Raw genomic sequence first — 26,888 nt, 5'->3', positions numbered from 1 at the left:
ATTTCACTTGATACGCCATATGATCTTACTTTTGACGATAAGCGTAGCCATGGTACTGAGTCAAATGCTTTTCGGAAATCAAGAAATATTCATCTACCTGCCTGCCTTGGTCCAAAGCTTTCAGACTCATGTGAGAAAAGTGCAAGTTGGCTTCCACATGATCGATGTTTGCGGAATGCATGCTGTTTGGCATGGAGGAGGTTGTTCTGTTCGAGATATATCATTATGTTTGAGCTCATAATGTGTTCTAATATTCTACAACAAATCGATGTCAAGGATACTGGACGGTAGTTTTGTGGATCTCTTCTACTAACCTCCTTGTAGACGGGTGTGACTTGCGCTTTTTTTTCAAGATCTGGTCACGGTTTCTTATTAGAGACATCTACGATATACACTGCTGGCCACCGTAAATGCAACACCTTGAAGGAAGCATCCGAATCAAGTGAAATTTACACCATGGGTTTGCAGCGATGAGATATGCATCTGATTAGAATTTCAGCGCAGACGCACATCACGCGCGCCTGTGGCGCCACCTCATAGCGCCATTTAAAGCTTGGCGATTTCGACGAGTGTACGTTCGGCACGTGTGTTTACCTTGTGGTTGTTTCACAAGACGATCAGTTATGCCTTGTAGACAACAGCGAACATCTTTTGATCAAGTATCCGAGTTCGACAGAGGAAGGATAGTGGCTTACCGAGATTGTGGATTATCATACAGAGAAATCGCTAGTCGTGTTGGACGAAACCAAACAACTGTAATGCGGTTATGTGACCGTTGGATGCAGGAGGCTACGACGGACCGACGTGGTCGATCGCATTCACCTCGGTGCACCACTGCACGTGCTGATAGGCAAATTGTGCGCATGGCAGTGACGGATCGCTCAGTGACATCCCGAACCATAGCACAGCACATTGCGTCTGTAACGCATCATCCAGTGTCTGCGCGTACCAGTCTGCGCGTACCATTCGACGCCGTTTACAGCAGAGTGGTCTGTCCGCAAGACGTCCATTGCTTCGTTTACCATTGACGCAGAACCACAGACGTCTCCGTCGCCAATGGTGTGATGACAGACGGCTGTGGACGGCAGAATGGAATGACGTTGTCTTTACTGACGAGGCACGCTTCTGTCTGCAGCACCACGATGGTCGGATTCGAGTGTGGAGACACCGTGGAGAGAGGATGCTGGACAGCTGCATTATGCACCCCCACACTGGTCTTGCACCGGGTATTATGGTATGGGGCGGTATTGGATATTACTCTCGCACGCCTCTAGTACGCATTGCCGGTACTTTAAATAGCCGGCGCTACATATCCGAGGTGCTGGAGCCAGTTGTCCTTCCTTACCTTCAAGGCTCGGCCACAGCCATATTTCAACAGGATAATGCGCGACCACACGTGGCACGCATTGTCCAAAGGTTCTTCGTCAATAACCAGATTGAATTGCTTCCCTGGCCGGCTCGCTCTCCGGATCTTTCGCCGATAGAAAACATGTGGTCCATGGTTGCTCAACGAGTGACCCAGATTACATCCCCAGCTGCCACACCAGATGATCTTTGGCAACGTGTGGAAGCTGCTTGGGCTGCTGTACCCCAGGAACACATCCAACGTCTCTTTGATTCAATGCCGAGACGTGTGGCAGCGGTGATCTCCAACAATGGCGGCTACTCTGGCTACTGATTCTGGCAGGAACCACATGTCACAGACGTCTGTAAACGTAATCATTTGATACTTGGTCAACATGTTATATACAAAATAAATTTTGTTGTGCTACCTTTTGTCTTTCTTGGTGTTGCATTTACGGTGGCCAGCAGTGTATTATAGTTAGAAGAGGAGCTAATTCATGTGCCAATTCAGCATAAAATCTGATAGGGATTTCATCGGACCTTGAAACTTGGTTCCATTTTAACGATTTCAGCTGTTTCTCAGCACCTCCGACACCAGTACTTATTTTAGCCTGCCCGGTTAGCCGAGCAGTCTAACGTACGGCTTTCCGGAGTGGGAAAGAGCGCCTGGGTCCCGGCACGAATGCGCCCGCAGGACTTGTGTCCGGTGAGCCGGCCAGTCTGTGGATGGTTTTCAGGCGGTTTTCCATCTGCCTCGGCGAATGCAGGCTGGTTCCCCTTATCCCGCCTCGACGATTGTTGCGCAAACAAGTTCTCCACGTACGGGTACACCACCAGTACTCTAGCATGCAAACATAGGGGTTACACTCGTCTCGTGTGAGGCGTTTCGTCGGGGGGATGGGGGGGTCCACCGGGAACCGAACCGCACAATAACCCTGGGTTCGTAGTGTGGCAGCGGAGGGGTGAAGTGGACTGCGGTAGTAGTCGTGGGGTTGTGGACCACTGCAGCTGCGGCAGGGACGGAGCATCTCCGACGTTTCTAGGTCCCCGGTTAACATACAACATACATACATACAATACTAATTTTGCTCTTAACGTAACACCAAGTGCCTTCCTATGACTTTTTGCCAGTCAGTGTATATTGTAATATTAGAACTCCGATACAATATATCACAAAATATTGTTCCTCTAAGCCTAGATCAGTAAACTACTGTATTTTGTTTGTGACTGCATTAATTACTCACTATATCCACACTATTCTGACTGAAATTCTAAAACATTTGCTTCTATTCGCAGGACAACGTGTCGACACCGGAACCCGAGATGCCTGACGAGGAGCACTTTCAAGGTAAGTCGTTTTTCAGCACATCCAGTTTCTGGGGTTTCTGTAATTACCTTGCAGTTACACACTGCGCATTTGTCGCCGGTAACAGGAGCAAAATGCTTAAGGAGGGGAAATCAAGTAGGTGGTGATATGAAAACAGAATCACTGTCGCTACTATAATTTTCTCGTAGTTTACAGTTACTACACATTCGCCGTTATTAAGAGGAACAGAAAGCTTAAGGGGAGAAAATCAAGTAGGTGGTGGTATGCAAAACTACTAGTGTGATCTTCTGGTAAACAGATAGGCAATCATAAAAATAATTATTTAAGGTAGGAACAACTTCGAGAGCAGTGATGTATCCAGTGAGCGGTAGACATAAGCGACTTCCCCAATCACGTATGCAGAAACATGGTGACTAAATGAAACCAAGGGGGATGTTGCAGCAAGTATTCTTATGGGTTGGAGCTTGTGTTGGATGGATTCCTTATTTCCAATTTTAAATGCGGAACAGAATACTGATGCAATGCTGAATTTTTCCACAAATAACAAATTAAGTCATTACAAACAGTAAGTGCAAACATACCCATAAAAGAACGCAACGTAGGATACAGGTTATAATTTGAAAGTTGCCCTCCCTTGTACGTCACGAGAAAAATGAACTTTCCGTGTACGGTATAAAGAAACGACACATATGTTTTCAGGCTTAAAAAAATGTTAAATAGCCAACCATACATAAGACAACATAAACACTCTGATTCGTGTCCCACCTGAAAAAAATTGTCTGAACTATTTGAAATAATTATGCACAAAATAAAACTCCCAGATAAGAACGATCTCAGTCAGCCACAGTTTTTCCATCAATTTTATGAAGATACTGGCTGACAAAACCGGCGTTTCTCGGGTATTCATTTTGCCAATTTTCTGTTAGAAACGAAAACGCAACATGAACTATGTTTGTAGTGTAATATCCCGGACAGTTTCTGTTCGCTGACCGCAGCTGTTTCGCATGTGTACAACGTGATTTTGTAAACGTCTGTGTGGCAACACATCTTGATAGCTCTATAGTAGGCGACGACGCTTCGCAGTTGAAACCCGTCAAAAGCATTTCCTTAAGTTGACTCGACAGCATGAGTGTCTTGGCAGTAAAGAGTGAATGTATTAAAACTTCATGCATGACGACGAATTTTTTTCACGCATCTCAGTGTTTATGACGTCATATCTCTTGAACTATATGTCGTAGGGTGGTATATTTATATTTATACCTTCAGCTGCATATATGTATTCTGTCTGCAAAATGTGTTGCGAGTAGAGTTAGTAGCATTTAAACGTCATACATAAGGTGGAAGTTTTTCACGCATCGCAGTGTTTGTGACGTCATATCCCCGAACTATGATAGGTAGGTAATTCTTACACATACAGCGACTATTGTCAGACAGTAGGGGATGTGTGTACCACTTTTCTTTGAAGTCGGCCCATTGGCTTAGGAGGGGATGTGGAAGACACACACAGACACAGGCATACACACATGTTTATAACATTTATGAATTCCGACCTTCTCGACGAAAAACGACAAATTCCAACAATAATGATGTCATACATTGTACAAATCCCCTGTGAATTTTACGGAATGTTATCATCTTAGCAATATCGAATTGATAGTATGCAAACGTGTAAAGCTGTGTATTTGACATGGTGTGGACTTTCTTAGGTTGTAGATGTACTTAATTGCTGAAGATGTTGCGTAAGGCAAAGAAAATATGTATCAGTTTACATATACATGGTTTTTCAGAAATCCTGTTACAGGCTTCTTTGGGTTTTATAGGGGACTTAAGTTTTGATGAGGGACTCATGTCCGAAAAAGTACCGTTTGATATAAAATAAGTATGAAGGTCGAATCATTTTCAGATCTACCGTATTACGTTACCGACACATGCCGCATTGTTGATTTTTTCATGCAGCATTTGGACTAATAGGCCCCGCCATCTAATACGTTTTGTGCGAGCCATAGTACTCGACTCATTCCACTTGCCCGGGAACAACATGCATTGTATTTGTGTTAATTGTCCATCACGATTCTTCTTTGCCTCGATTTATTCCTCACCGCAAATGTACCACAGTGATTATCATGAAAATAAGGGTCACCAGTGCCTGTGTTGTTAAGAAGTACGAGTACGATGCAGCACATGATTGACGAAATACGGAAGTTTGGGTCTGGTCGTGTAACGTGCTCGGATAGCCTAGTGGTAAGGCAACCGCTGGCGATAAGTGGGAAATCCGAGTTTTAAGTCCCAGTCCGGCACAAATTTTCACTGTAAAAAAAATGGCTCTGAGCACTATGGGACTTAACTTCTAAGGTCATCAGTCCCCTAGAACTTAGAACTACTTAAACCTAACTAACCTAAGGACTTCACACACATCTACGCCCGAGGCAGGATTCGAACCTGCGACCGTAGCGGTCACGCGGTTCCAGACTGTAGCGCCTAGAACCGCACGGCCACCCCGGCCGGCTTTTCACTGTCGTCGTTCCATTATACAGCGATAGCATTTCATGACTATCATTATTATTCTTTCCCGCAGAAACATGTCCCATAGTAGCGCAAGAAGATTTTGGTGGAAACTTAGGGGGAAAAAAAGCAAATAACGAGACCCGAATGCAGTAAGTGCGGACTTCTAGTATGCAACATGACCTTTTTTTCCAGATTTTATCTTTGTTGCCGGCCGCGGTGACCGAGCGGTTCTAGGCGCTTCAGTCCAGAACCGCGCGACTGCTACGGTCGCAGGCTCAAATCCTGCCTCGGGCGTGGATGTGTGTGATGTCCTTAGGTTAGTTAGGTTCAAGTAGTTCTAAGTTCTAGGGGACTGATGACCTCAGATGTTAAGTCCCATAGTGCTTAGATCCATTTGAACCATTTTTTTTATCTTTGTTGTTTGTAACTAAATGAAGTCTTTTCTTTCTGTTTTTATTCTGGCCCAGGCGAGCCAATAGAAACTTACCGACCGCCATGTCATTCTCTCCCAATGTCGTGATTCGAATGCGGCGTGGAGGGACATGGGGTCAGCATATCTACCTTCCGGCTGTTGTCAGCTTTTCTTGATCTTGGAGCCGCTACTTCTCACTAAAGTAGTTACTCAGTTGGCATGACGAGGCTGAGAGCTGCCCGTTCCAGTCTACTCATCAAAGAAGAATCCCTGGCAATCCCAGGAACCGAACCCGGGTCTTCTGCATAGCAGCCAGACACGTTGACCCCTGAGCTACGGAGGCGAAGAACTTTTCTTTCTGTCTTGTTCTTATCTTTTAGTGGTTGCGCTAACGCCGCTGCGCAGCGAGAAAAATCTGTGACACGTAAGCTTCCCTCGTAAAATAAAGGGTCAATCCGTCTGCTCCACAGAGCAGAGTGTCATTTTACCCAGAATTCCACTTATCGCTATTCACATGCAGCACGTTCGGGTCCTTACCGTACGAGTGAAACCTTTTTACACGGACCAGCCGCGCGCAGTGCTGGAGAGCGCCGGAGAGCAGCCAGCGGGCCTCCTGGAGGCTCCAGGCGTGTCTCGCCGCTTTCCTCCGTCGCCGGCTTTCCCTGGCGCGTCTCGCGACGGCGCAGCCAGATACGCCCCGGAATATTAACGCGACGTCAACATCGTCGGCGCACGCGCGGCAGGTACGGGGCTAATTTGGCTGCACATAAACACTTCCCCGGGGGTAAACAGTTTCCCAACGCCTGCCGCCGCCAGCCGCGACTCGGACGCACTCGTAAATACGCGGCAGCGGCGGAGGAGCGAGCGCGCCTGTTGTTTTTTGGCGGCGCCCGGGCCCCCGCCGCTCTAATGGCCCCATTACCATTATTGAATAACCGGGCCGGCTCCCATTAGCTCGTCGTAACGAGGGCGAGTAATTTGGCTCCCGGAACGTGACGCCGAATCACTCAATCATCGCTCGCGCGCCGCGCATTGTTGTGTGCCGCCGAGTGCATTTCCCGGTCGCGGATGCTCGCCGCCGAAAATGGCCGCGGTTAGGAATTATTCCGGTCCGGAACGGCGGCCGTGGTTTCCGGGCAAGCCGTCGCGGAATACGAGACGAGTGCCACCGGGCCAAAATGCGCCACTGCCGCCGCGTCCCACTTTCCAGCTCTTCGACGCGTTGCGGAAACCAGCTACACGTTCTGCTCTTCATTACTCTGGAAATGGCGCAGCGTGCCCGTACTAGCCGTACTGGTTGCCGTAGCCTCCCAACCTCACTCAGACATCGACATATACATCCGTGAGATATTGCAGTGCCCGTGTTCTTCAGAAGTACGATGCGATGTTCCTAGGAACACGCCTGCAGGTCCGAAGGAACAGGGAATGCGGTTAACTACAGCCGTTTTGAAATACATGAAAAATTTTCGCATTTGCTAACATGCACACCATCAGCTATATAACAGAATGACGACAGTGAAAATTTGTTCCGGACTAGGACTCGAATCAGGATTTCCCGCCTTACTATTAGGCCATTCGAGCACGAACTCAGTCCAGACCTAAACTTCTGTACGTCGTCAGCCATGTGTCTACAACCTATACTTGTACATCCATTATGTGCGAGGTGCATTCAACTTCTGAGGCCTCCGATTTTTTTTTTCTAATTAACTACTCACCCGAAATCGATGAAACTGGCGTTACTTCTCGACGTAATCGCCCTGCAGACGTACACATTTTTCACGACGCTGACGCCATGATTCCATGGCAGCGGCGAAGGCTTCTTTAGGAGTCTGTTTTGACCACTGGAAAATCGCACGGCCGGTGAATGTGCGGCCACGGAGAGTGTCTTTCATTGTTGGAAAAAGCCAAAAGTCACTAGGAGCCAGGTCAGGTGAGTAGGGAGCATGAGGAATCACTTCAAAGTTGTTATCACGAAGAAACTCTTGCGTAACGTTAGCTCGATGTGCGGGAGCGTTGTCTTGGTGAAACAGCACACGCGCAGCCCTTCCCGGACGTTTTTGTTGCAGTGCAGGAAGGAATTTGTTCTTCAAAACATTTTCGTAGGATGCACCTGTTACCGTAGTACCCTTTGGAACGCAATGGGTAAGGATTACGCCGTCGCTGTCCCAGAACATGGACACCATCATTTTTTCAGCACTGGCGGTTATCCGAAATTTTTTTGGTGGCGGTGAATCTGTGTGCTTCCATTGAGCTGACTGGCGCTTTGTTTCTGGATTGAAAAATGGCATCCACGTCTCATCCATTGTCACAACTGACGAAAAGAAAGTCCCATTCGTGCTGTCGTTGCGCGTCAACATTGCTTGGCAACATGCCACACGGACAGCCATGTGGTCGTCCGCCAGCATTCGTGGCACCCACCTGGATGACACTTTTCGCATTTTCAGGTCGTCATGCAGGATTGTGTGCACAGAACCCACAGAAATGCCAACTCTGGAGGCGATCTGTTAAACAGTCATTCGGCGATCCCCCAAAACAATTATCTCCACTTTCTCGATCATGTCGTCAGACCGGCTTGTGCGAGCCCGAGGTTGTTTCGGTTTGTTGTCGCACGATGTTCTGCCTTCATTAAACTGTCGCACCCACGAACGCACTTTCGACACATCCATAACTCCATCACCACATGTCTCCTTCAACTGTCGATGAATTTCAATTGGTTTCACACCACGCAAATTCAGAAAACGAATGATTGCACGCTGTTCAAGTAAGGAAAACGTTGCCATTTTAAGTATTTAAAACAGTTCTCATTCTCGCCGCTGGCGGTAAACTTCCATCTGCCATACGGTGCTGCCATATCTGGGACGTATTGACAATGAACGCGGCCTCATTTTAAAACAATGCGCATGTTTCTCTCTCTTTCCAGTCCGGAGAAAAAAATCAGAGGCCTCAGAACTTGAATGCACCTCGTATATTCCAGTACAGGGGAGACATATTAAATGAAAGTGACGTGTCCTGTGTATAAATACTATATTGCAGTGCCTGTATTGCTCAGAAATTTGATGCAATTTTCTTTTGGATATGCATACACATAAAAGCTATAGGAGTGCAGGTTGTAGACACATGGTTGACAACATATGAAAATTTGGGTCTGGCCATGTAGCCTGCCCAGACAGCTCAATGGTAAGGCAACCGCTCGCAGTACGAGTCCAGGTCTGACACAAATTTTCACTGCGAATATATACTCATGTCTACATCCGTACCACCCAAGTTCCATTCGCGTATGGTGCCTGGGACGAAGGACTGTCTATAAACCTCCATACGAGCTCCAATTCCTCTTATTTTCTGATCGTGTCTGTTTCGCAACACATATGTGGGACGAAGTAGTATATTGCCCGATTCTTACTAGTACCTACGACCTCGGAAGTTCAGCGGCAAAACTCTCCGTCGTACAAAACACCGCTCTAGCGGCGTCTTCCACTAGAGTTTGTTGAGCGTCTTCATAAGGTTCTCGCACCGAGTAAACAACCCTCTGACGAAAAGCATCAGTCCTCGTTGGATCTTCTCTATTAAGAGGGGATATACGTAAAATTAGCCAAAAATGTTGAAATTTTTTGCCACTAAATAATTCTGGAGCATGTTAGAAATATTATCGCCAATTTTCATGTTTTAATTCGTGCTGCGAGTGATGTAAAATCCACCTTGTTTCAACCAACCAGCAGTGCCACGCCCCTTTTCTACATGACTCTGCTCTTCTTTGTGATATTTTGTAAATTCCTGCCATCAGAGAAGACAACTGTAGACATCTGTAGAGTGAGCTATTCTGCTGACTCACAACTGCGGGGTCGTAACTTACTAATTTATGTAAGTTACCAATAATAATACACTGAAGCGCCAAGGAAACTGATATAAGCGTGCGTATTCAAACACAGAAAAATGGTTCAAATGGCTCTGAGTACTACGGGACTCAACTGCTGAGGTCATTAGTCCTCTAGAACTTAGAACTAGTTAAACCTAACTAACCTAAGGACGTCACAAACATCCATGCCCGAGGCAGGATTCGAACCTGCGACCGTAGCGGTCTTGCGGTTCCAGACTGCAGCGCCTTTAACCGCACGGCCACTTTGGCCGGCTCAAACACAGAGATATGTAAACAGGCAGAATACGGCGCTGCGGTGGGTAACGCCTGTATAGGACAACAAATGTCTGGCGCAGCTGTTAGATCTGTCACTGCTGCTACAGTGGCAGGTTATCAAGATTTGAGTGAGACTGAACGTGGTGTTGTAGTCGGCACACGGGCGATGGGACACAGCATCTCCGAGGCAGCTATAAAGTAGGGATTTTCCAGCACGACCATTTCACGAGTGTACCGTGAATATTAGGAACCCGGTAAAACATCAAATCTCCGAAATCGCTGCGACCGGAAATAGATCCTGCAAGAACGGGACCAACTACGAATGTAGTGAATCTTTCAACGTCACAGAAATGCAGCCCTTCCACTCATGGCGATATCGACCATACAACTCAGGAAATAGAAGATAAACGAAGGAATGGATTTCCTGAGCAAAGTGCAGAGAGGCAGTCATTGGACTCGCAGCAGGACAGTGAGCATCATAATGACGAAGGAATGAACAGGTGAATAATAAATAAAAGGACTGGTAGCATTCATGCTGGGCCATCAACAGGTGTCAGCGTGCGAACCATTCGACGAAACACCATCGATATGGGGGCATCCAGAGCCGAAGGCCAACTCGTGTACCCGTGGTGAGTGCGCAACACAACGCTATACGCTTCGCCTTGGCCCGTCAACACCGACATTGGACTGTTGATGACTGGAAACTTGTTGCCTGGTAGGACAAGTCGCGTTCAAATTGTATCGAGCGGTTGGACGTGTTCGGATATGGAGGCAACGTCGTAAATCCGTGGATCCCGTGTGTCAGCGGGCGGGGGACTGTTGAAGCTGGTGGAGGCTTTGCTATGGTGTGTGGCGTGAGCAGTTGGATTGATATGGGGCCCCTGATATGTCTAGTTACGAATCTGACAGGTGACACGTATGTAAGAATCCTGTGTGATCACTTGAATCCATGCATGTCCATTGTGCATTCCGACGGACTTCCGCAATTCCAGTAGGTCATTGTGACTCCCCACAGGTCCAGAATTGCTATAGAGTGTCTCCAGGAACACTCTTCTGAGTTTAAACGCTTCCGCTGGTCACCAAACTCCTCACACATGAATATACTGAGCATATCTACATCTACTTTTATACTCCGCAAGCCACCAAACGGTGTGTGGCGGAGGGCACTTTATGTGCCACTGTCATTACCGCCCTTTCCTGTTCCAGTCGCGTATACTTCGCGGGACGAACGACTGCCGGAAAGCCTCCGTGCGCGCTCGAATCTCTCTAATTTTACATTCGTGATCACCTCGGGAGGTGTAAGTAGGGGGAAGCAATATATTCAATACCTCATCCAGAAACGCACCCTCTCGAAACCTCGACAGCAAGCTACACCGCGATGCAGAGCGCCTCTCTTGCAAAGTCTGCCACTCGAGTTTGCTGAACATCCCCGTAACGCTATAACGCTTACCAAATAACCATGTGACGAAACGCGCCGCTCTTCTTTGGATCTTCCCTATCTCCTCCGAACATCAACAAAAGCAAAACGAGGAAAATGGAATGTAGTGGAATTAAGTTGGGCGATGCTGAGGGAATTAGATTAGGAAATGAGACGCTTAAAGTACTAAAGGAGTTTTGCTATATGGGGAGCAAAATAACTGATGATGGTCGAAGTAGAGAAGATATAAAATGTAGACTGGCAATGGCAAGGATAGCGTTTCTGAAGAAGAGAAATTTGTTAACATCGAGTATAGATTTAAATATCAGGAAGTCGTTTCTGAAAGTATTTGTATGGAGTGTAGCCATGTATGGAAGTGAAACATGGACGATAAATAGTTTGGACAAGAAGAGAATAGAAGCTTTCGAAATGTGGTGCTAGAGAAGAATGCTGAAGATTAGATGGGTAGATCACATAACTAATGAGGAGGTATTGAATAGAATTGGGAAGAAGAGGAGTATGTGGCACAACTTGACAAAAAGAAGGGACCGGTTAGTAGGACATGTTCTGAGGCATCAAGGGATCACAAATTTAACATTGGAGGGCAGCGTGGAGGGTAAAAATCGTAGAGGGAGACGAAGAGATGAATACACTAAGCAGATTCAGAAGGGTGTGGGTTGCAGTAAGTACTGGGAGATAAAGAAGCTTGCACAGGATGGGGTAGCATGGAAAGCTACATCAAACCAGTCTCAGGACTGAAGACCACAACAACAACAACAACAACAATCTCCGTCAACCCGACATGGTACGGATCCCACACTGATGAGCAATACTCAAGCATAGGTCGAACGAGTGTTTTGTAAGCCACCTCTTTGGTTGATGAACTACATTTTCTAAGGACTCTCCCAATGAATCTCAACTTGGTACCCGCCCTACCAACAATTAATTTTATATGATAATTCCACTTCAAATCGTTCCGCACGCATACTCTCAGATATTTTACAGAAGTAACTGCTACCAGTGTTTGTTCCGCTATCATATAATAATACAATAAAGGATCCTTCTTTCTATGTATTCGCAGTACATTACATTTGTCTATGTTAAGGGTCAGTTGCCACTCGCTACACCAAGTGCCTATCCGCTGCAGATCTTCCTGCATTTCGCTGCAATTTTCTAATGATGCAACTTCTCTACCTATCTGTGATGCCTTGCGACGTGCTGTTCAGAAGAGATCTCAACCCCCTCGTACTCTTACGGAATTATAGACAGCCCTGCAGGATTCATGGTGGCAATTCCCTCCAGCACTACTTCAGACGTTGATTGAGTCCATGCCACGTCGTGTTGCAGAAGTTACACGTGCTCGCCGTACGCGATATTAGCCAGGTGTACCAGTTTCTTTGACTCTTCAGTGTAATATTGGTACATACGCGGCCCGAGATGCCACCCATCATCGTCAGTATTGGCTCTTGAGCAACGAAGTTTGACAACCACTTGACTTAACGTGGTCCGTAACTTTCTCCCTTTCCTCTCTGTCTTTAACATCCAAGAAATTGACCGTCCTAACTCTTAAACTCTACATTGTGTTGCGTGAATGCACGACTAGTGATAATAAAATGAAGCCCGCTGCGGTTGGGCGGGGATCTGGAGAGGCGCGAGGTAGCGCGGCGGAGATGACGCGGTGCGGGCCCGGCCGGCGTCGGCAGCTGTCGGGACGAGACAGGCAAGGCCGCGGCGAGACGACGGCGACAGCGGCTGCGAGAGCGAGAGCGTCCGAGTCGGAATGGAGTCAAGGTCGCGCCGCGCGCAACAAGTTCAGCAGCGCCTGCCGGCCGCCGACGCAGCCCGCGCCGCACTCCGGCCGATTGGGTTGCCTGCTGAATGCCAATTCCGGCCGCCCGTCGCAACCGACTCCCACGCTGCGGAAACGACTGCTGGCTGGCGTGTTTCCCACCGCGAGCACCGCCGCCCGGTAGCACCTTCGAGTGCGATTGTAACAATAACGTATCATCGTCAGACACTAAAGGCAACGCCTTGTTGATACAGCGGTCTTTGTCCACCGCCATCACGTGCAGTGAAAAGTGCACGTAAGCTATAACAATATAGTAACATCCAGAATTCGCCAGTGAGAGCACAAGAAAACGTAATTCAGGGTGTATACGGCCCGGGACATCCGGGAGATCCGGGAAAAACCCGGGAATTTTTTCATCCGGGACAAATCCGGGAAAAACCCGGGAATTACTTAGAATTCCGGGATTTTTCATTGTTTTAGATTTCAGTTAAAGTTTCGTAGGTTTGACGTGTAAGATCTGATACGCTGACAAAGAACTTTAGTCCACTACTCAAATGGCTCCACTACTGAATAATACTGCAGCAATGAAACATAAATCAGAGAATAACACCAAAATAAAAGTTTAGTTGCATAGAAAATGGGTAATTTACACAATGCACAGACCAGTTTGCCGACACCGAAAAGTGTCAAAGGCTTTAGGTCGAAGATTATGCAGTACGTCCGTAACAACTAACGTGCATTCGATGTGCGTGATGTTACAGTTGTTTACATTTCTAACAGATCACCAGAAAATATTACGAATAGTGGCGTGAGATGCGTTACTTTCAAAGTAAATTTCCACGCAAGATGATTTATGTTACGTGTGAGAATGTGCAGTGAATTTCTTAAATCGCAGGGCGTTATAACTCTCATTCAAAACGTAACACTTTGAGGATCAGCCATTTGAAAAATGTCGGGCCCAGAAATAAGTCCTTTATGCCACTCTTTAAAATTTTACCGGCACATTTGTATTTGATATGACTTAACGTGTAACACACGCTAAAAAAGACCGAGCTTCAAGTTAGTTTTCATATTTAATGTTGTTCTTTCATAGATAAAAAATTATGCAATCGACGGCAAAAAGTGTAATTGACCTTCAAAAAAATGTGCATAATGTGTTACTGAGCAATGTCACAAGTCTCTTCATGCCAGAACACTTCGACTTTTCTACGCAACTAATAATCATTTTGGCACGATTTTAATTGCCGAATTGGAGCCTGTTAGTAGGCCTACTGACTTCCTATCATTGTAGGACTAATAACAGTGGATGCCAATAGACGATGCAATTCTCGTTCGTACATACACATCTGCTTACGAGTTAACCGGTGTAGAAACGCACTTTGCTGAGTTGAGCGAGCTCGGCCTACCTTCGTAACGTACGCGCCGCGGCCTGTCTTTCTCGTAGGCCTCGTGCTCTGAATAACTGCCGTCATTCGCTAGCGAGATCACGTGACATGAGCTATGGTTGGCTGACAAAGGTACATCGCTCAACGCAGTCTCTATTTTAGAGTTTCGGAAGCTACCGTGCTGTAATTTGTGGAATTTGTGTATATACTTTCGCAATACGAAAATAAACTCTGTGCATATTGTCTCGCATCAAACAACTTTTTGTTTTTCCTGGATTTCGTTTCCTAAAGTGCTGGGACGTCCTCCGCCGGTATAAGACCTTTACGATTCAAAGGACTGATAGGTTTTACAGCTCCGAGGGAAAGTATACTGTTACTTAACACGGATGTATTTTCACCCGCTTTATACGTAATTTCATGCGGGAGAAATTGTTTTTAACCGGTAAATCCGGGAAAAGTCCGGGAATTTTTTTTTTGTCCACGTAGCCACCATGTAATTGTAAACATAACAACAACAACAACAACAACAATACGTTTAACTGACAACGAGTAACCAAGTGCGGCTCAGGACAGGTCAGTTACAGCATCGATGACTTGCTGTATTACTAGATACTTCAGACTGGTTTTTGTCGGCAGCCACAGGGCACACGTAACGTAAAAAGGAAAAGAAATAATAGCGGAAGCGGCTACTAAAGATGCCGCCACTGTAATGAAACAAGTGTCGGGATCAAACAAAACAAAAAAATGTGTCCTTGCAAGGAGGAGGACACTCTTCAGTTCGCCGGCCGGTGTGGCCGAGCGGTTCTAGGCGCTTCAGTCTGGAACCACGCGACCGCTACGGTCGCAGGTTAGAATCCTGCCTCGGGCATGGATGTGTGTGATGTGCTTAGGTTAGTAAGGTTTAAGTAGTTCTAAGTTCTAGGGGACTGATGACCTCAGATGTTAAGTCCCATAGTGCTCAGAGCCATTTGAACCATTTTTGACACTCTTCAGTTCACCACCATTTACCAATTGGTTTCAGTTCCTGCAGGTGTTCCACAGATAACACCATGATATGAATTATTTCCGCCTACTACTTAATTTTTAAACAAGATTTATCCTTCTAAGAATTTTTTTTATGAAGCTGTTTTGTCGAATGAGATGACCAATCAGTTTAATTATTCTTCTCCGAATCATGTTAATGTCCTTTTCTCTTTATTTTCTTTTAATTTTTTCATTAGATTTTATTTCAGTCTTTTTCATTTCCACGTATCTATTGCGTTTAATTTTTTTTCTTTTCTCGTTTGCCAGAGCCCACCATTCACAGCCATAGCTTAAAATGCTCCATAGAAATGTCTTGATGAATTTATTTCTTGTTTCTATAAGGTGGTTGTTTACTATTATTTCTCAACTCTTCTGTAGTCAGTGCAGTCGTTCTTTTAATCCGTCATCTCTGTTATTTTGCTTTCCAAGTAGCAAAATTCCTTTACTAACATTAGTATTTTATTTCTTATCTTCATGATCGTACTTACTTTTACGTTCGATTTGTATATCACTATTATTTTAGTACTGCTCGAGTTTGTTTTCATTTGTGATAATCCAAGGTATCAGACAAAATTATTAACATACAGGTCATATCCTTTCCAGAAAATTCTAAGACTTCTATACAGTCAGCAAATCGAGTACAATGTACGGTATATGTTTAATATTAATTTTGGTCTCTTTGGTGCCGCTTTTGATTGTATTTTGTTTCAGTTTCAATAAAAATTAAATAAATATTGAGAGAGAGGCCAGCCTACTTGGACACATCTTATCCTAGCCTCTTTGTTAGTGCCATTGATATTTATTTTTGTACTGTGCTTTTTGTATACTTTAAGTATCAATCTTTTATCTCTCCAGTCTTTTCCAATTTTATTCACTTCTCCAAACAGTATCTTCCAGTCCACTCTGTCAAAAGCCTTCTGCAAGTCAATAAATGCTCCATGTATTTTCTTGTTCATTACAGTATGTTTTCCTAAGATCATTCGTTGTGCCATTATCTTCCATGATTCCTTTTGCTTTCCTAAACCGAAATTTTTCTTCTCCTAAATGGTAATTAATCTGTCCTTAAAAATATCCAATAAAATTTTTCATCGTGGCTTAGTCATGCTAATGTAATACGACGAAAAAGAACAAAAGTAAGGAATGTCATAGCCATACTATTACTACTACATAAAATTAGAGAAAATTCCGACATTACACAAGACACAATTCCCCTGATGACGGCACATAAAATCCTAAAACGTGTATGCGTACAAGGAAACGAAAAATAAATTGGTTAGACCTTACATAAACAAAATATTATTTTTATTTGCAAATAAAAAATACCTAGAGCATTTAAAAACAATGTTTAGTTGCAACTTGGTCCACAGCCAAAAGAAATTTTCTGAATGACAGTAACCTGCCGCGTTCGCTGTCATTATTTCGATTAAAGTATCCGTTTACTTTGCATTCTTCACTACTGCGCAATTTCTATTGTGTAACCTTTTTCAAGTATATAACCCGTCAAACGCACATATTTTGATTACAGTAGAAAATCTATTAGGTTCCTCATACTTCCTTAAAATGGACATAGCACTACATTTTAACAATGTATGGCCAAACAAATTTTTGGCTGTAATGCAAATATGTCGTTTGAAGTGTTATATACTTGAAAATGATTACACAGTCGAAATTGCACAGTAGTGTAGAATGCAAAGTAAACGGATACTTTAATTAAAGTAACGACAGCGAATACGATAAATTATTGTTATTCAGAAAATTCGGATGGTTGGCTTACTTTCATATGGTGTTACAGAGCAACATTTGCAGAACTGCTTAGAGTGGGTCAGGAGACTGAGGCAATTAATTGTATATTGTGCAAAAACGATTATCCAAAAGTCTGAAAATGTCTTGAAAGAGACCAATAGGCATTATTATAGTGAAAAACATTTTATGCGATTTACTCTAAAGCAGCAGACTGTCCTTGAATCGCATAATTAATGTTTTCACGTGCGTATGAAAAAATTAAGCAGGTGGCTTTAGTCTACTTGCGGTGTAGCTCTGCTTAGAGCTTCGAGGTCCATTTCAGAGTATACCGGTGTGGAGTAAACAAGATTTTTGGTACAACCTCAAAAGACAAACCAAAAAAGCAATCGTTTCAATTTGAGGCCATCAGTGGCCAAGGAAGTGGCTGTAAATGTAATTCATTTGGATGAAACACTTTACGAGTAAATATCCAGCAGTGATTCGGGTTCACCGCCCAGCCTAAGTACAGACTTGGAGGAAAAGTTAAAGGCGAGAGGTCCAGTAATACCACGGCCCTGCACTTGTTCCTCAGATCCTCGATATTTTCTAAATCCTTCGGTATGCGCCGTTGATAGTAGAGTGACTGAACTTGCCTGTGTTTATTTTTCGATTCAGATCGATCGCTCGACTGTTTTGCACACCTTTACGATGACGCTACTCTCTGGACTTCGCTTCTGGCTAGCAGATGAAAAGAAGTGGTCGTCGGAGGGACTGATTCACATAAAGAAAATCAAAAGCAAGAGTACTAACATTAAGAGTGGGAATTCCACTGTTAAAGACAGATGAAAGAATGAAAAGGTGGAAAGATAGACACTGCAGTGGTCACGGTTATTATCTATGACAATGTTGTATACAAATTATCCAGATAATAAGTACATTGAAAGAAAGAAAATGGTTTGTATACAAATTATCCAGTTAATAAGTACATTAAAACAAATAAAATGATATTTGTAATGAGAGGACAAGGTAATCTTTTATTCTTGTTAGTTAGCTTCGCGAAATATAGGTCTAAACCTGCCCTTTTGCCTAAGATAGATAAAAGTTTCTTTTATGTTAAAATTCTCCACAAATAGTAAGTTTTAGCGCAAAATCTGTGTGTAGTGTCAGAAGCCGGTTAAAAATCCTTTCTAACGATTCCTCGTTCATCCCTATACGATTAATATGTGTTGAGAAAAAGGAATCTTGATTTGAGAAATAATACACATTATTATTATTATTGTTATTATTATTATTATTATTACCAATTTACAAACACATTCTTCTTTAGCCAGAGTTGTGCTTCGTTTCTAATATCGTCGCCGGTAGGTCAAAACTTAATCTTGCTTCCTTCTTCGTACTCAAGTGCTGTTCGTTCAGTTCTAACGAAAAACACGTTACCCTTTAAGTGTCTGGGTATTTCTGTCTGGCTCTCTCTTATCTTGAAAATAAGACAGCCTTGCCAAGTTGGAAGGAACCACCTAATTTCTTTCCGCAAGGTAACCAAGAGCTCCACTGACCTTGCGCCTGGAATACTTTCCGGTTTGACTTCTACTGTTGGAAACACAGTAGACGAAACACTCCAGGAGAAGCCGTATCCATTTCTAGTGCTGACGCTACTCTTGATTTTTCCATTCTAGTCGTTATTTGCCAGCACAGATGTCATTTACCCTGTTTTCGGTGCCGACCACCTCATTTAACGTCAGCTCTTTCAGCCAATTGCCACTATAGTTAGCGAGTTGTATGTGTTTGCATCAGTAACAGGCGTTGCCACTGCAACTGTTCCAGCTGCTGCGGTTCTCTACTTGCTACTGCCTCGTAGAAGAACGGTGGTATTTTTTTGTCACGATCCTCAGAATATTTTCTGCAGACATTATGAGAAATCTTCTTAGGCCGCCTAGAAACACAGTCATGTGTACATGGAAAACATTCCGAAGCCAACTCCAAGCCACATCCTGGTATGTCTACAAAGTACTAGTGCTTATGGACGCATCCACACACGGAAATTCACCGAACGCCAACAACTCGTTTCAGTGTGTCACTGGTAAGATAAGCGAGTGGGGGTGACAACCATTAAAACAGAGGCTATTGCCGTTGTGGCGAGATCTTTTCTCGAAATTACAATTACCTACTTTCTACTCTGAATATCAATATACAGGGTGATTCAAAAAGAATACCACAACTTTAGGAATTTAAAACTCTGCAACGACAAAAGGCAGAGCTAAGCACTATCTGTCGGCGAATTAAGGGAGCTATAAAGTTTCATTTAGTTGTACATTTGTTCGCTTGAGGCGCTGTTGACTAGGCGTCAGCGTCAGTTGATGCTAAGATGGCGACCGCTCAACAGAAAGCTTTTTGTGTTATTGAGTACGGCAGAAGTGAATCGACGACAGTTGTTCAGCGTGCATTTCGAACGAAGTATGGTGTTAAACCTCCTGATAGGTGGTGTATTAAACGTTGGTATAAACAGTTTACAGAGAATGGGTGTTTGTGCAAAGGGAAAAGTTCTGGACGGCCGAGAACGAGTGATGAAAATGTAGCACGCATCCAGCAAGCATTTGTTCGCAGCCCAGGAAAATCGACTCGCAGAGCTAGCAGAGAGCTGCAAATTCCACAATCAACAGTATGGAGAATCCTACGAAAAAGGTTAGTTATGAAACCTTATCGTCTGAAATTGGTTCAAGCACTGTCTGCAGCTGATAAGATTAAAAGAATCGATTTCTGTGATTTTATCCTTGCTCAAATGGAAACAGATGAATCTTTCGTTTCAAAGATTGTGTTTAGTGATGAAGCAACTTTCCACACTAACGGGAAAGTCAACCGTCACAATGTCTGTATATGGGGCACTGAGAATCCGCGGGAAACAACTCAGTATGAACGCGACTCGCCTAAGGTGAACGTTTTCTGTGCCATTTCAGCCAATAAAGTTTTTGGTCCCGTTTTCTTCGAAGGTGCTACTGTAACTGGACTACTGTATTTGGAGATGTTAGAGAATTGGCTGTTCCCTCAGCTCGAACAAGAAGCGCAACAATTCATATTTCAGCAGGATGGAGCGCCACCACATTGGCACTTATCTGTCCGTAACTACCTGAACGTCAACTACCCGAGGCGATGGATCGGCCGCCAGGCAGCCCGTGACAGAGCACTTCATCACTGGCCTCCAAGAAGCCCTGATCTTACCCCCTGCGATTTTTTCTTATGGGGGTATGTTAAGGATATGGTGTTTCGGCCACCTCTCCCAGCCACCATTGATGATTTGAAACGAGAAATAACAGCAGCTATCCAAACTGTTACGCCTGATATGCTACAGAGAGTGTGGAACGAGTTGGAGTATCGGGTTGATATTGCTCGAGTGTCTGGAGGGGGCCATATTGAACATCTCTGAACTTGTTTTTGAGTGAAAAAAAACCTTTTTAAATACTCTTTGTAATGATGTATAATAGAAGGTTATATTATGTTTCTTTCATTAAATACACATTTTTAAAGTTGTGGTATTCTTTTTGAATCACCCTGTATTTTGATGGCTCCTACCTATTTAGAGTGAAATGATAATCATGATAAAATAAGATAAATCTGAGCTCGCACTGAAAGATTTAGATGTTCAGTTTACCCTCGTGCTGTTCGAAAGAGGAGTGGTTGAGAAGGAGTCTGAAAGTTTTTCTATGAAACCTCTGTCAAACACGTAACAGTGAATTGCAGAGTAATCATATATATGTAGACGTGAAATGTCAAGAAAATTCCGTCCAAGATACAGGGCTCTCTCGCCTTCCACTTAATATGCATATCACCACTCTCCAAATTGAAATCTAGATTAGATAACTAAAATATGTAAAAGTCCAGCCCTACAAGGACAGCAACTCTTGAAATGTAAGGCTGAATAAATTCATTGTACCATCTGGAGACCTGGGAGATAGGAGGGGAAAGGTGGAAGTTGCCGAGCGACTTGGAACTGGTGCTGCTAGCAGCGAAGGACACTTTGCCTCTTGAGTTTTCCTTAGTGTGCTCTCTGTGGACTAAGAGCACATGGTGCCTTAAACGCGTTACAATTTTTTTAAATTTCATTTTAAATATAATGTGTAATCTAGACTTCAACAATGGTAGTTGTGCACTGCCCTAGCCAATTATTTACAAACCTTTTTCACCTCGCGCTTGTCATCAAAATCAGTGATACGGAAAATTGTCGTTCACTGGATCAGACAGGCATTAGTCACAGGGCATTAGATGTGAGATATACGGTGGATTTATAACGACACGCTAGTTCATAGTTCGGTTTGCCAGTCACCCGATATGTTCACAAAGAAGTAAGAGAGCAAGAATTGTGAAGGTAAATTTAAATTTCTTGGAAATTCTTGAGCGGTCTGTTCTTCTAGTCGGTTTCTCAACGCTTCCGGGCAGTCTCAATGTCCTGCTTGATAATATGGCCACATTCCCAGAAGGCTATCACCGTTTTTATTTGCTGGTCACTGATCTTTAAACTTACTGTGCCTTGAAGAAGAGGGGTGACACCATTCTATGGATTGGTTTTTTGTTGCCGTATCAATACAAGATTGCCTTGTATCCAAGGGCGCCGTTACGATAGTTTGTAGGGGGAGAGGCCTAGACACGGAGGTAAGGCGTATTTTTAATATTTTAGAAGACGAATGGCGACGTGAAACAGCCATAAAAACGTTCCTGTTACGACCCTTTTAAAAATCTGCGTAATACCGACTTTTAAATCATTTTCTTGAAAGAAAAACACCTGACTACACTATATTTTTTTCCTTTCCCTAAGAACTGAGGGGGTGGGGGGTATACACCCCTTCCCCCCGCTCTTGCCCCTGGGTACGGGTGCAATCGGAATAAAACATCTGTATTGGATTCTAGTGTCCGTAGCTCAGCGGTCAGCGTGTCTGACTTGCTATGTGGTGGGCCCAGGTTCGATTTCCGGACTGCCCGGGATTTTTCCTTTGTGGGAGGACTGGAACGGGGTGCACTCAGCCCCGCGTTGTCACTGAGGAGCTATTCGACTAAGAAGTAGCGGCTCCAGATCCGCGCCTGATACTTAACTGAATGGAGGAGAAAAGAAATATGGCACAACCTGACAAAAAAGGAGGACACAGTCTGAGGCGTCATGGAATAATGGACTGGTTGGTGGAGGAGAATGTTTATATATGTGTGTGGAGGGGTGCGTGGGAGGTAGGCGGGTGTTAAAATTGTAAAGAACCTCCATGGCTTCACAGTGAGGTTGAAATGGATGTATGTTGTTGCAGCTGTGCAGTTGAAGAGGTTTGCACAGGACATACTAGGGCGGATAAGTGTATCAAGCCAGTCTTTGGACGAGTTAACTACCTTTTTCCTTTTTTCATTTTATTTATTTTATATTTAGAGACCTGTTGCGTAGTATTTTAAAACAAGTCGCACATTTTACAATTTTTCGTGCGATAACATAAATTTTCGTTATTCCAAGCAAATATTGTATTTAGTAACAAAAATCTATGTAATAATGTGTTACAGAGAAAAATTAAATTAAATAACGGAAACTGAGGGTGATAATTATGATTGTTAGTAATTTGTTGAAATTGAAGGACGTTACGAAGTTTTAAGATGCTAGGAAATATTACAGATGAGTTGTAGATTGCCACCACCGAAGCCCACTGTGGGGGATACCTCAGAGAGACATCGGGCCATGCACCCACTGCTGGTTCTTATTGTTACTAAGCTATGTAATAAAAAAACATCATTGGAAAAACAGCAATGAAAGTGAAACGTTTTTAAAAATTAAAGCAGTCTTGATAGGATAAAAACATTTATTAAAATGGTGTCCAGTTTTAGTCTAGTTGTAAGGCCATTCTCCAATGGTGGAAGGCGAAAGTGGTGAATGGAGAGGGCACGGTCTACTGTGACACGAAGGACAACTACTCGCTAAGCTGTGTGCCTACTTCCACTGTACACGTTTTAATTGATTCTAAGTACAATAAACTGTCCCATCTTACACGCAGCGATTCAGCTGCCCCTCCATATGGATTTTACGTTATCTGCAGTGCCTTCAAAACCCTGGGCAAGGTTTCCATAGTCCCAACTATTAGTCGTAAAGAAAAAAAGGAACAGGACCTTTTTGAATTGTTCAAGAAAACAGAACGAAAGTGAGTTTCAATCGCGTTTTTCTTGAATATCTCGAAAACCGCGGCCTGCAACAAAAATGTGACCCAAAACAAAATTTAACTACATTAAAATTTCTAGAAAAAGGTTCTGTTCATTCTTTTCTGTAGGACTAACAGTTTGCACGTAGAATCTCGCTCGCATGTACTTTTTGAAGGCGTTGTAGGTTGCATAAACCCCATAGGTAGGGGCAGCTGAAACACCTTGCATACTAGTTGATTCAGTCAAGTTTGTCGTCATCATCGCCTTTATCAGTCTGTCATGTTAATTATTTGTTGTGTCCTGCATCTCGTCACGTCTGTTTTTTTCTTTTATGCACTGAAGGTGCAAGGCCATTGAGACTGAGTTGCCATTCTGTTGATTTCTTTCCACGCTATCTCATCTCTAATGGTGTGGTACTGTGTAATAGCCTGTGCAGTGCAATACAACGTGCTCTGGGGAACCTCTCTTCCCACATGTACATTATTCTCTTTCACTGAGGTGCATATGTTTGAAATGCATCGGGTAAGGCCTACGTCAATTCAAGAAGTGGACAATGACTCTGCTAGGGTCAACATGTCTCATTCTTAACCGTTCCATGTTGTTGAGGAATAAGGTATAAACTGTTCGGCCCTTATCACTGCTATCCCATCCCGTTGCCAGCTAGTTGCCGCCACCTCTGCAAGTGGCGTTTGTCGTATTTCCTCCCCTTTTATGATGGTTATCATGTGAAGTCTTCCCATCTTGAGCCAATATACAGCGGTCCGATATCTAATGGCATAGTCTATCACATATATTTCCAAGACTGCACACGAAGCTTCTAGTCACGTCGTCCGAAAAGCCCCAGATAGCCTGAGCAGTATACTTCTTTGCTTTCGTCTAACAACTGTCTTGGTAGTAACAAAGCTCAGGCGTTGTGTCCATTCGCATACCGTAAAGTATACCATTGACTCAAAACTCGCGCAGTGATTTGTCAACAGTGTGAGAATGGTGATCTAAAGGGTTCATTGTTTACCCTGAGCCGGCCGAAGTGGCCGCGCGGTTCTGGGCGCTGCAGTTTGGAACCGCGAGACCGCTACGGTAGCGGGTTCGAATCCTGCCTCGGGCATGGATGTGTGTGATGTCGTTAGGTTAGTTAGGTTTAAGTAGTTCTAAGTTCTAGCGGACTGATGACCTCAGAAGTTGAGTCCCATTGTGCTCAGAGCCATTTGAACCATTTTTTGTTTACCTGACTAGTTTGTGTAATAGATGTGCACTTTACCAAAACTACGTTGTGCCAACGGCCTTGCCGCAATAGTACCACCAGGTCTCGTCAGACTACCGAAGTTAAGCGCTGTTGGGCTTGGCTAGAATTTGGATGGGTGACCGCCTGGTCTGCCGAGCGCTGTTGGCAAGCGGGGTGCACTACCCCTTGTGAGGCAAATGAGGAGTTACTTGACTGAGAAGTAGCGGCTACAACGGTTGGGAGAACAGTGTGCTGACCGTATTGCCCCTCCATATCCGCATTCAGTGACGCCGTTGGGTGAGGGTGACACGGCGGTCGGTCAGTAGAGTTGGTCCTTGCGAGGCCTGTTCGGACGTACAGAAAACTGCGTTGTGGTATTTTTGGTACAGCTAAATGATGTGGTATATAGTAGGATTACTGGTAGCAGTGGTAGGGAAAGAAACATAAATGAACATGTAAGCGGGAAACTGCGAGCCGACGGCTTCTCTTTGTTTTTTTTTGGTTCTTTGTTTTCACATAATGAGAACCGCACATCATTCAGTGTTAGTCTATAGTGTATTTTATGTTCTTACAGAATATAAATTGCATTTTGTTATAAATGCTCTTTACTATTGAATAACAGACAGGAGGTTAAATGTGTAGAACAAAATGGTTCCTTAGGTTACCCGGTCGTTTCTATAACGTCGCCCAGTTTCTAGGCGGTTTACTGCCACTATATTCAAGGAGGTTGTAGTAAGATACTGAGTGCATACGTAAAGTAAGCGATAAATATGAGGTAACGTCTGATAGGTATGCAACACACCTAACTTACAGGTAATGCGGGTACGACTATGACTGACCAAAGCTACTAGGAAAACTACTGTAGTTTACGCTTACTCACGGTAGGCTACGGCAGTTTTACATCTCTAGTAATAGTCGATCAGCGTTGTCGAAAACTATTTGTATGCACTTATGAAAGTTCAGTCGTTAGTCAGTGTGTATGCCGAGGCAGCGTGTTGTTGTATTACGCCTTGTCTAGTTCGATCACAGTGTCAGTTTCTGGGCGGTTTACTGCTACTAGATTCAAGGGGGTTGTAGTAAGATACTGACTGCATACGTAAAGAAAGTGATAAATATCAGGTAACGCCTGATAGGTATGCAACACACCTACCTTACAGGTAATGCGGGTACGACAATAACTGACCAAAGCTACTAGGAAAACTACCGCAGTTTACGCTTACTCATGGTAGGCTACGGCAGTTTTACATCTCTTGTAATAGTCGATCAGCGTTGTCGAAAACTATCTGTATGTACTTATGAAAGTTCAGTCGTTAGTCAATGTGCATACCAAGGCAGGGTGTTGTTGTATTACGCCTTGTCTAATTCGATCATGGTGTCAGTTTCTAGGCGGTTTACTGCTACTAGATTCAAGGGGGTTGTAGTAAGATACTGACTGCATACGTAAAGAAAGTGATAAATATGAGGTAACGCCTGATAGGTATGCAACACACCTACCTTACAGGTAATGCGGGTACGACTATAACTGACCAAAGCTACTAGGAAAACTACCGCAGTTTACGCTTACTCATGGTACGCTACGGCAGTTTTACATCTCTTGTAATAGTCGATCAGCGTTGTCGAAAACTATCTGTATGTACTTATGAAAGTTCAGTCGTTAGTCAATGTGCATACCAAGGCAGGGTGTTGTTGTATTACGCCTTGTCTAGTTCGATCACGGTGTCAGTTTCTAGACGGTTTACTGCTACTAGATTCAAGGGGGTTGTAGTAAGATACTGACTGCATACGTAAAGAAAGTGATAAATATGAGGTAACGCCTGATAGGTACGCAACACACCTACCTTACAGGTAATGCGGGTACGACAATAACTGACCAAAGCTACTAGGAAGACTACCGCAGTTTACGCTTACTCATGGTACGCTACGGCAGTTTTACATCTCTGGTAATAGTCGACAGCGTCGTCGAAAACTGTTTGTATGCACTTACGAAAGTTTAGTCGTTAGTGTGCATACCAAGGCATCGTATTGTTGTATTACGTCTTGTCTAGTTCGATCACGGTGTCTGCCTGTGGTTTGCCTATTAGCATTATGTCGACTCGATCACACAATCCTGTCGCTGGTCGGTTCGGGCCCGGCAGAGCGCGGTGCACGCCGGCTGGCTGCTCGGCTGCCGTGCCCTACCTGCCGCCAGCGCAGACCGTGCGCCAGCGCCGGCGCGGCCCAGCCGGGCCGCCATGAATTATGCATGGCCCGGGCTGCCGTGCCGAGGCACGCACGCGCGCCTAGCTGCCTGCCTTCTTTGACCGCCGTCGGCGCCCGGACGGACCCCCGAGGTCCCACCCGCCGGCCGTCTTCGTCCTCCACCAACTTCATCGGCACACCACTAACCCTACCGGCCACACGCTCGGGGGCGTTAGGCTGACGCTCTTGTCTGGCGCTGCTTCCTTCGAACTTAGCCAC

The 26,888-nt window shown here is 44.4% G+C and overlaps 1 protein-coding gene across 1 annotated transcript in view; it reads left to right on the top strand.

The window, feature by feature from the left end:
• The window catches only part of LOC124802692 (nucleolar protein 4-like), a 432,554-nt gene that overhangs the window by 258,017 nt on the left and 147,649 nt on the right, over window positions 1-26,888 (top strand). The window contains exon 2 of the mRNA XM_047263631.1: window positions 2,641-2,692. Coding sequence (XP_047119587.1) covers window positions 2,641-2,692 — 52 coding nt within the window. The remainder of the gene's footprint in view (window positions 1-2,640; window positions 2,693-26,888) is intronic.

The sequence above is a fragment of the Schistocerca piceifrons genome, chromosome 6 (assembly GCF_021461385.2).
Source record: "Schistocerca piceifrons isolate TAMUIC-IGC-003096 chromosome 6, iqSchPice1.1, whole genome shotgun sequence".
Taxonomy (NCBI): domain Eukaryota; kingdom Metazoa; phylum Arthropoda; class Insecta; order Orthoptera; family Acrididae; genus Schistocerca; species Schistocerca piceifrons.
This window is presented reverse-complemented; position numbering and strand designations above follow the sequence as displayed.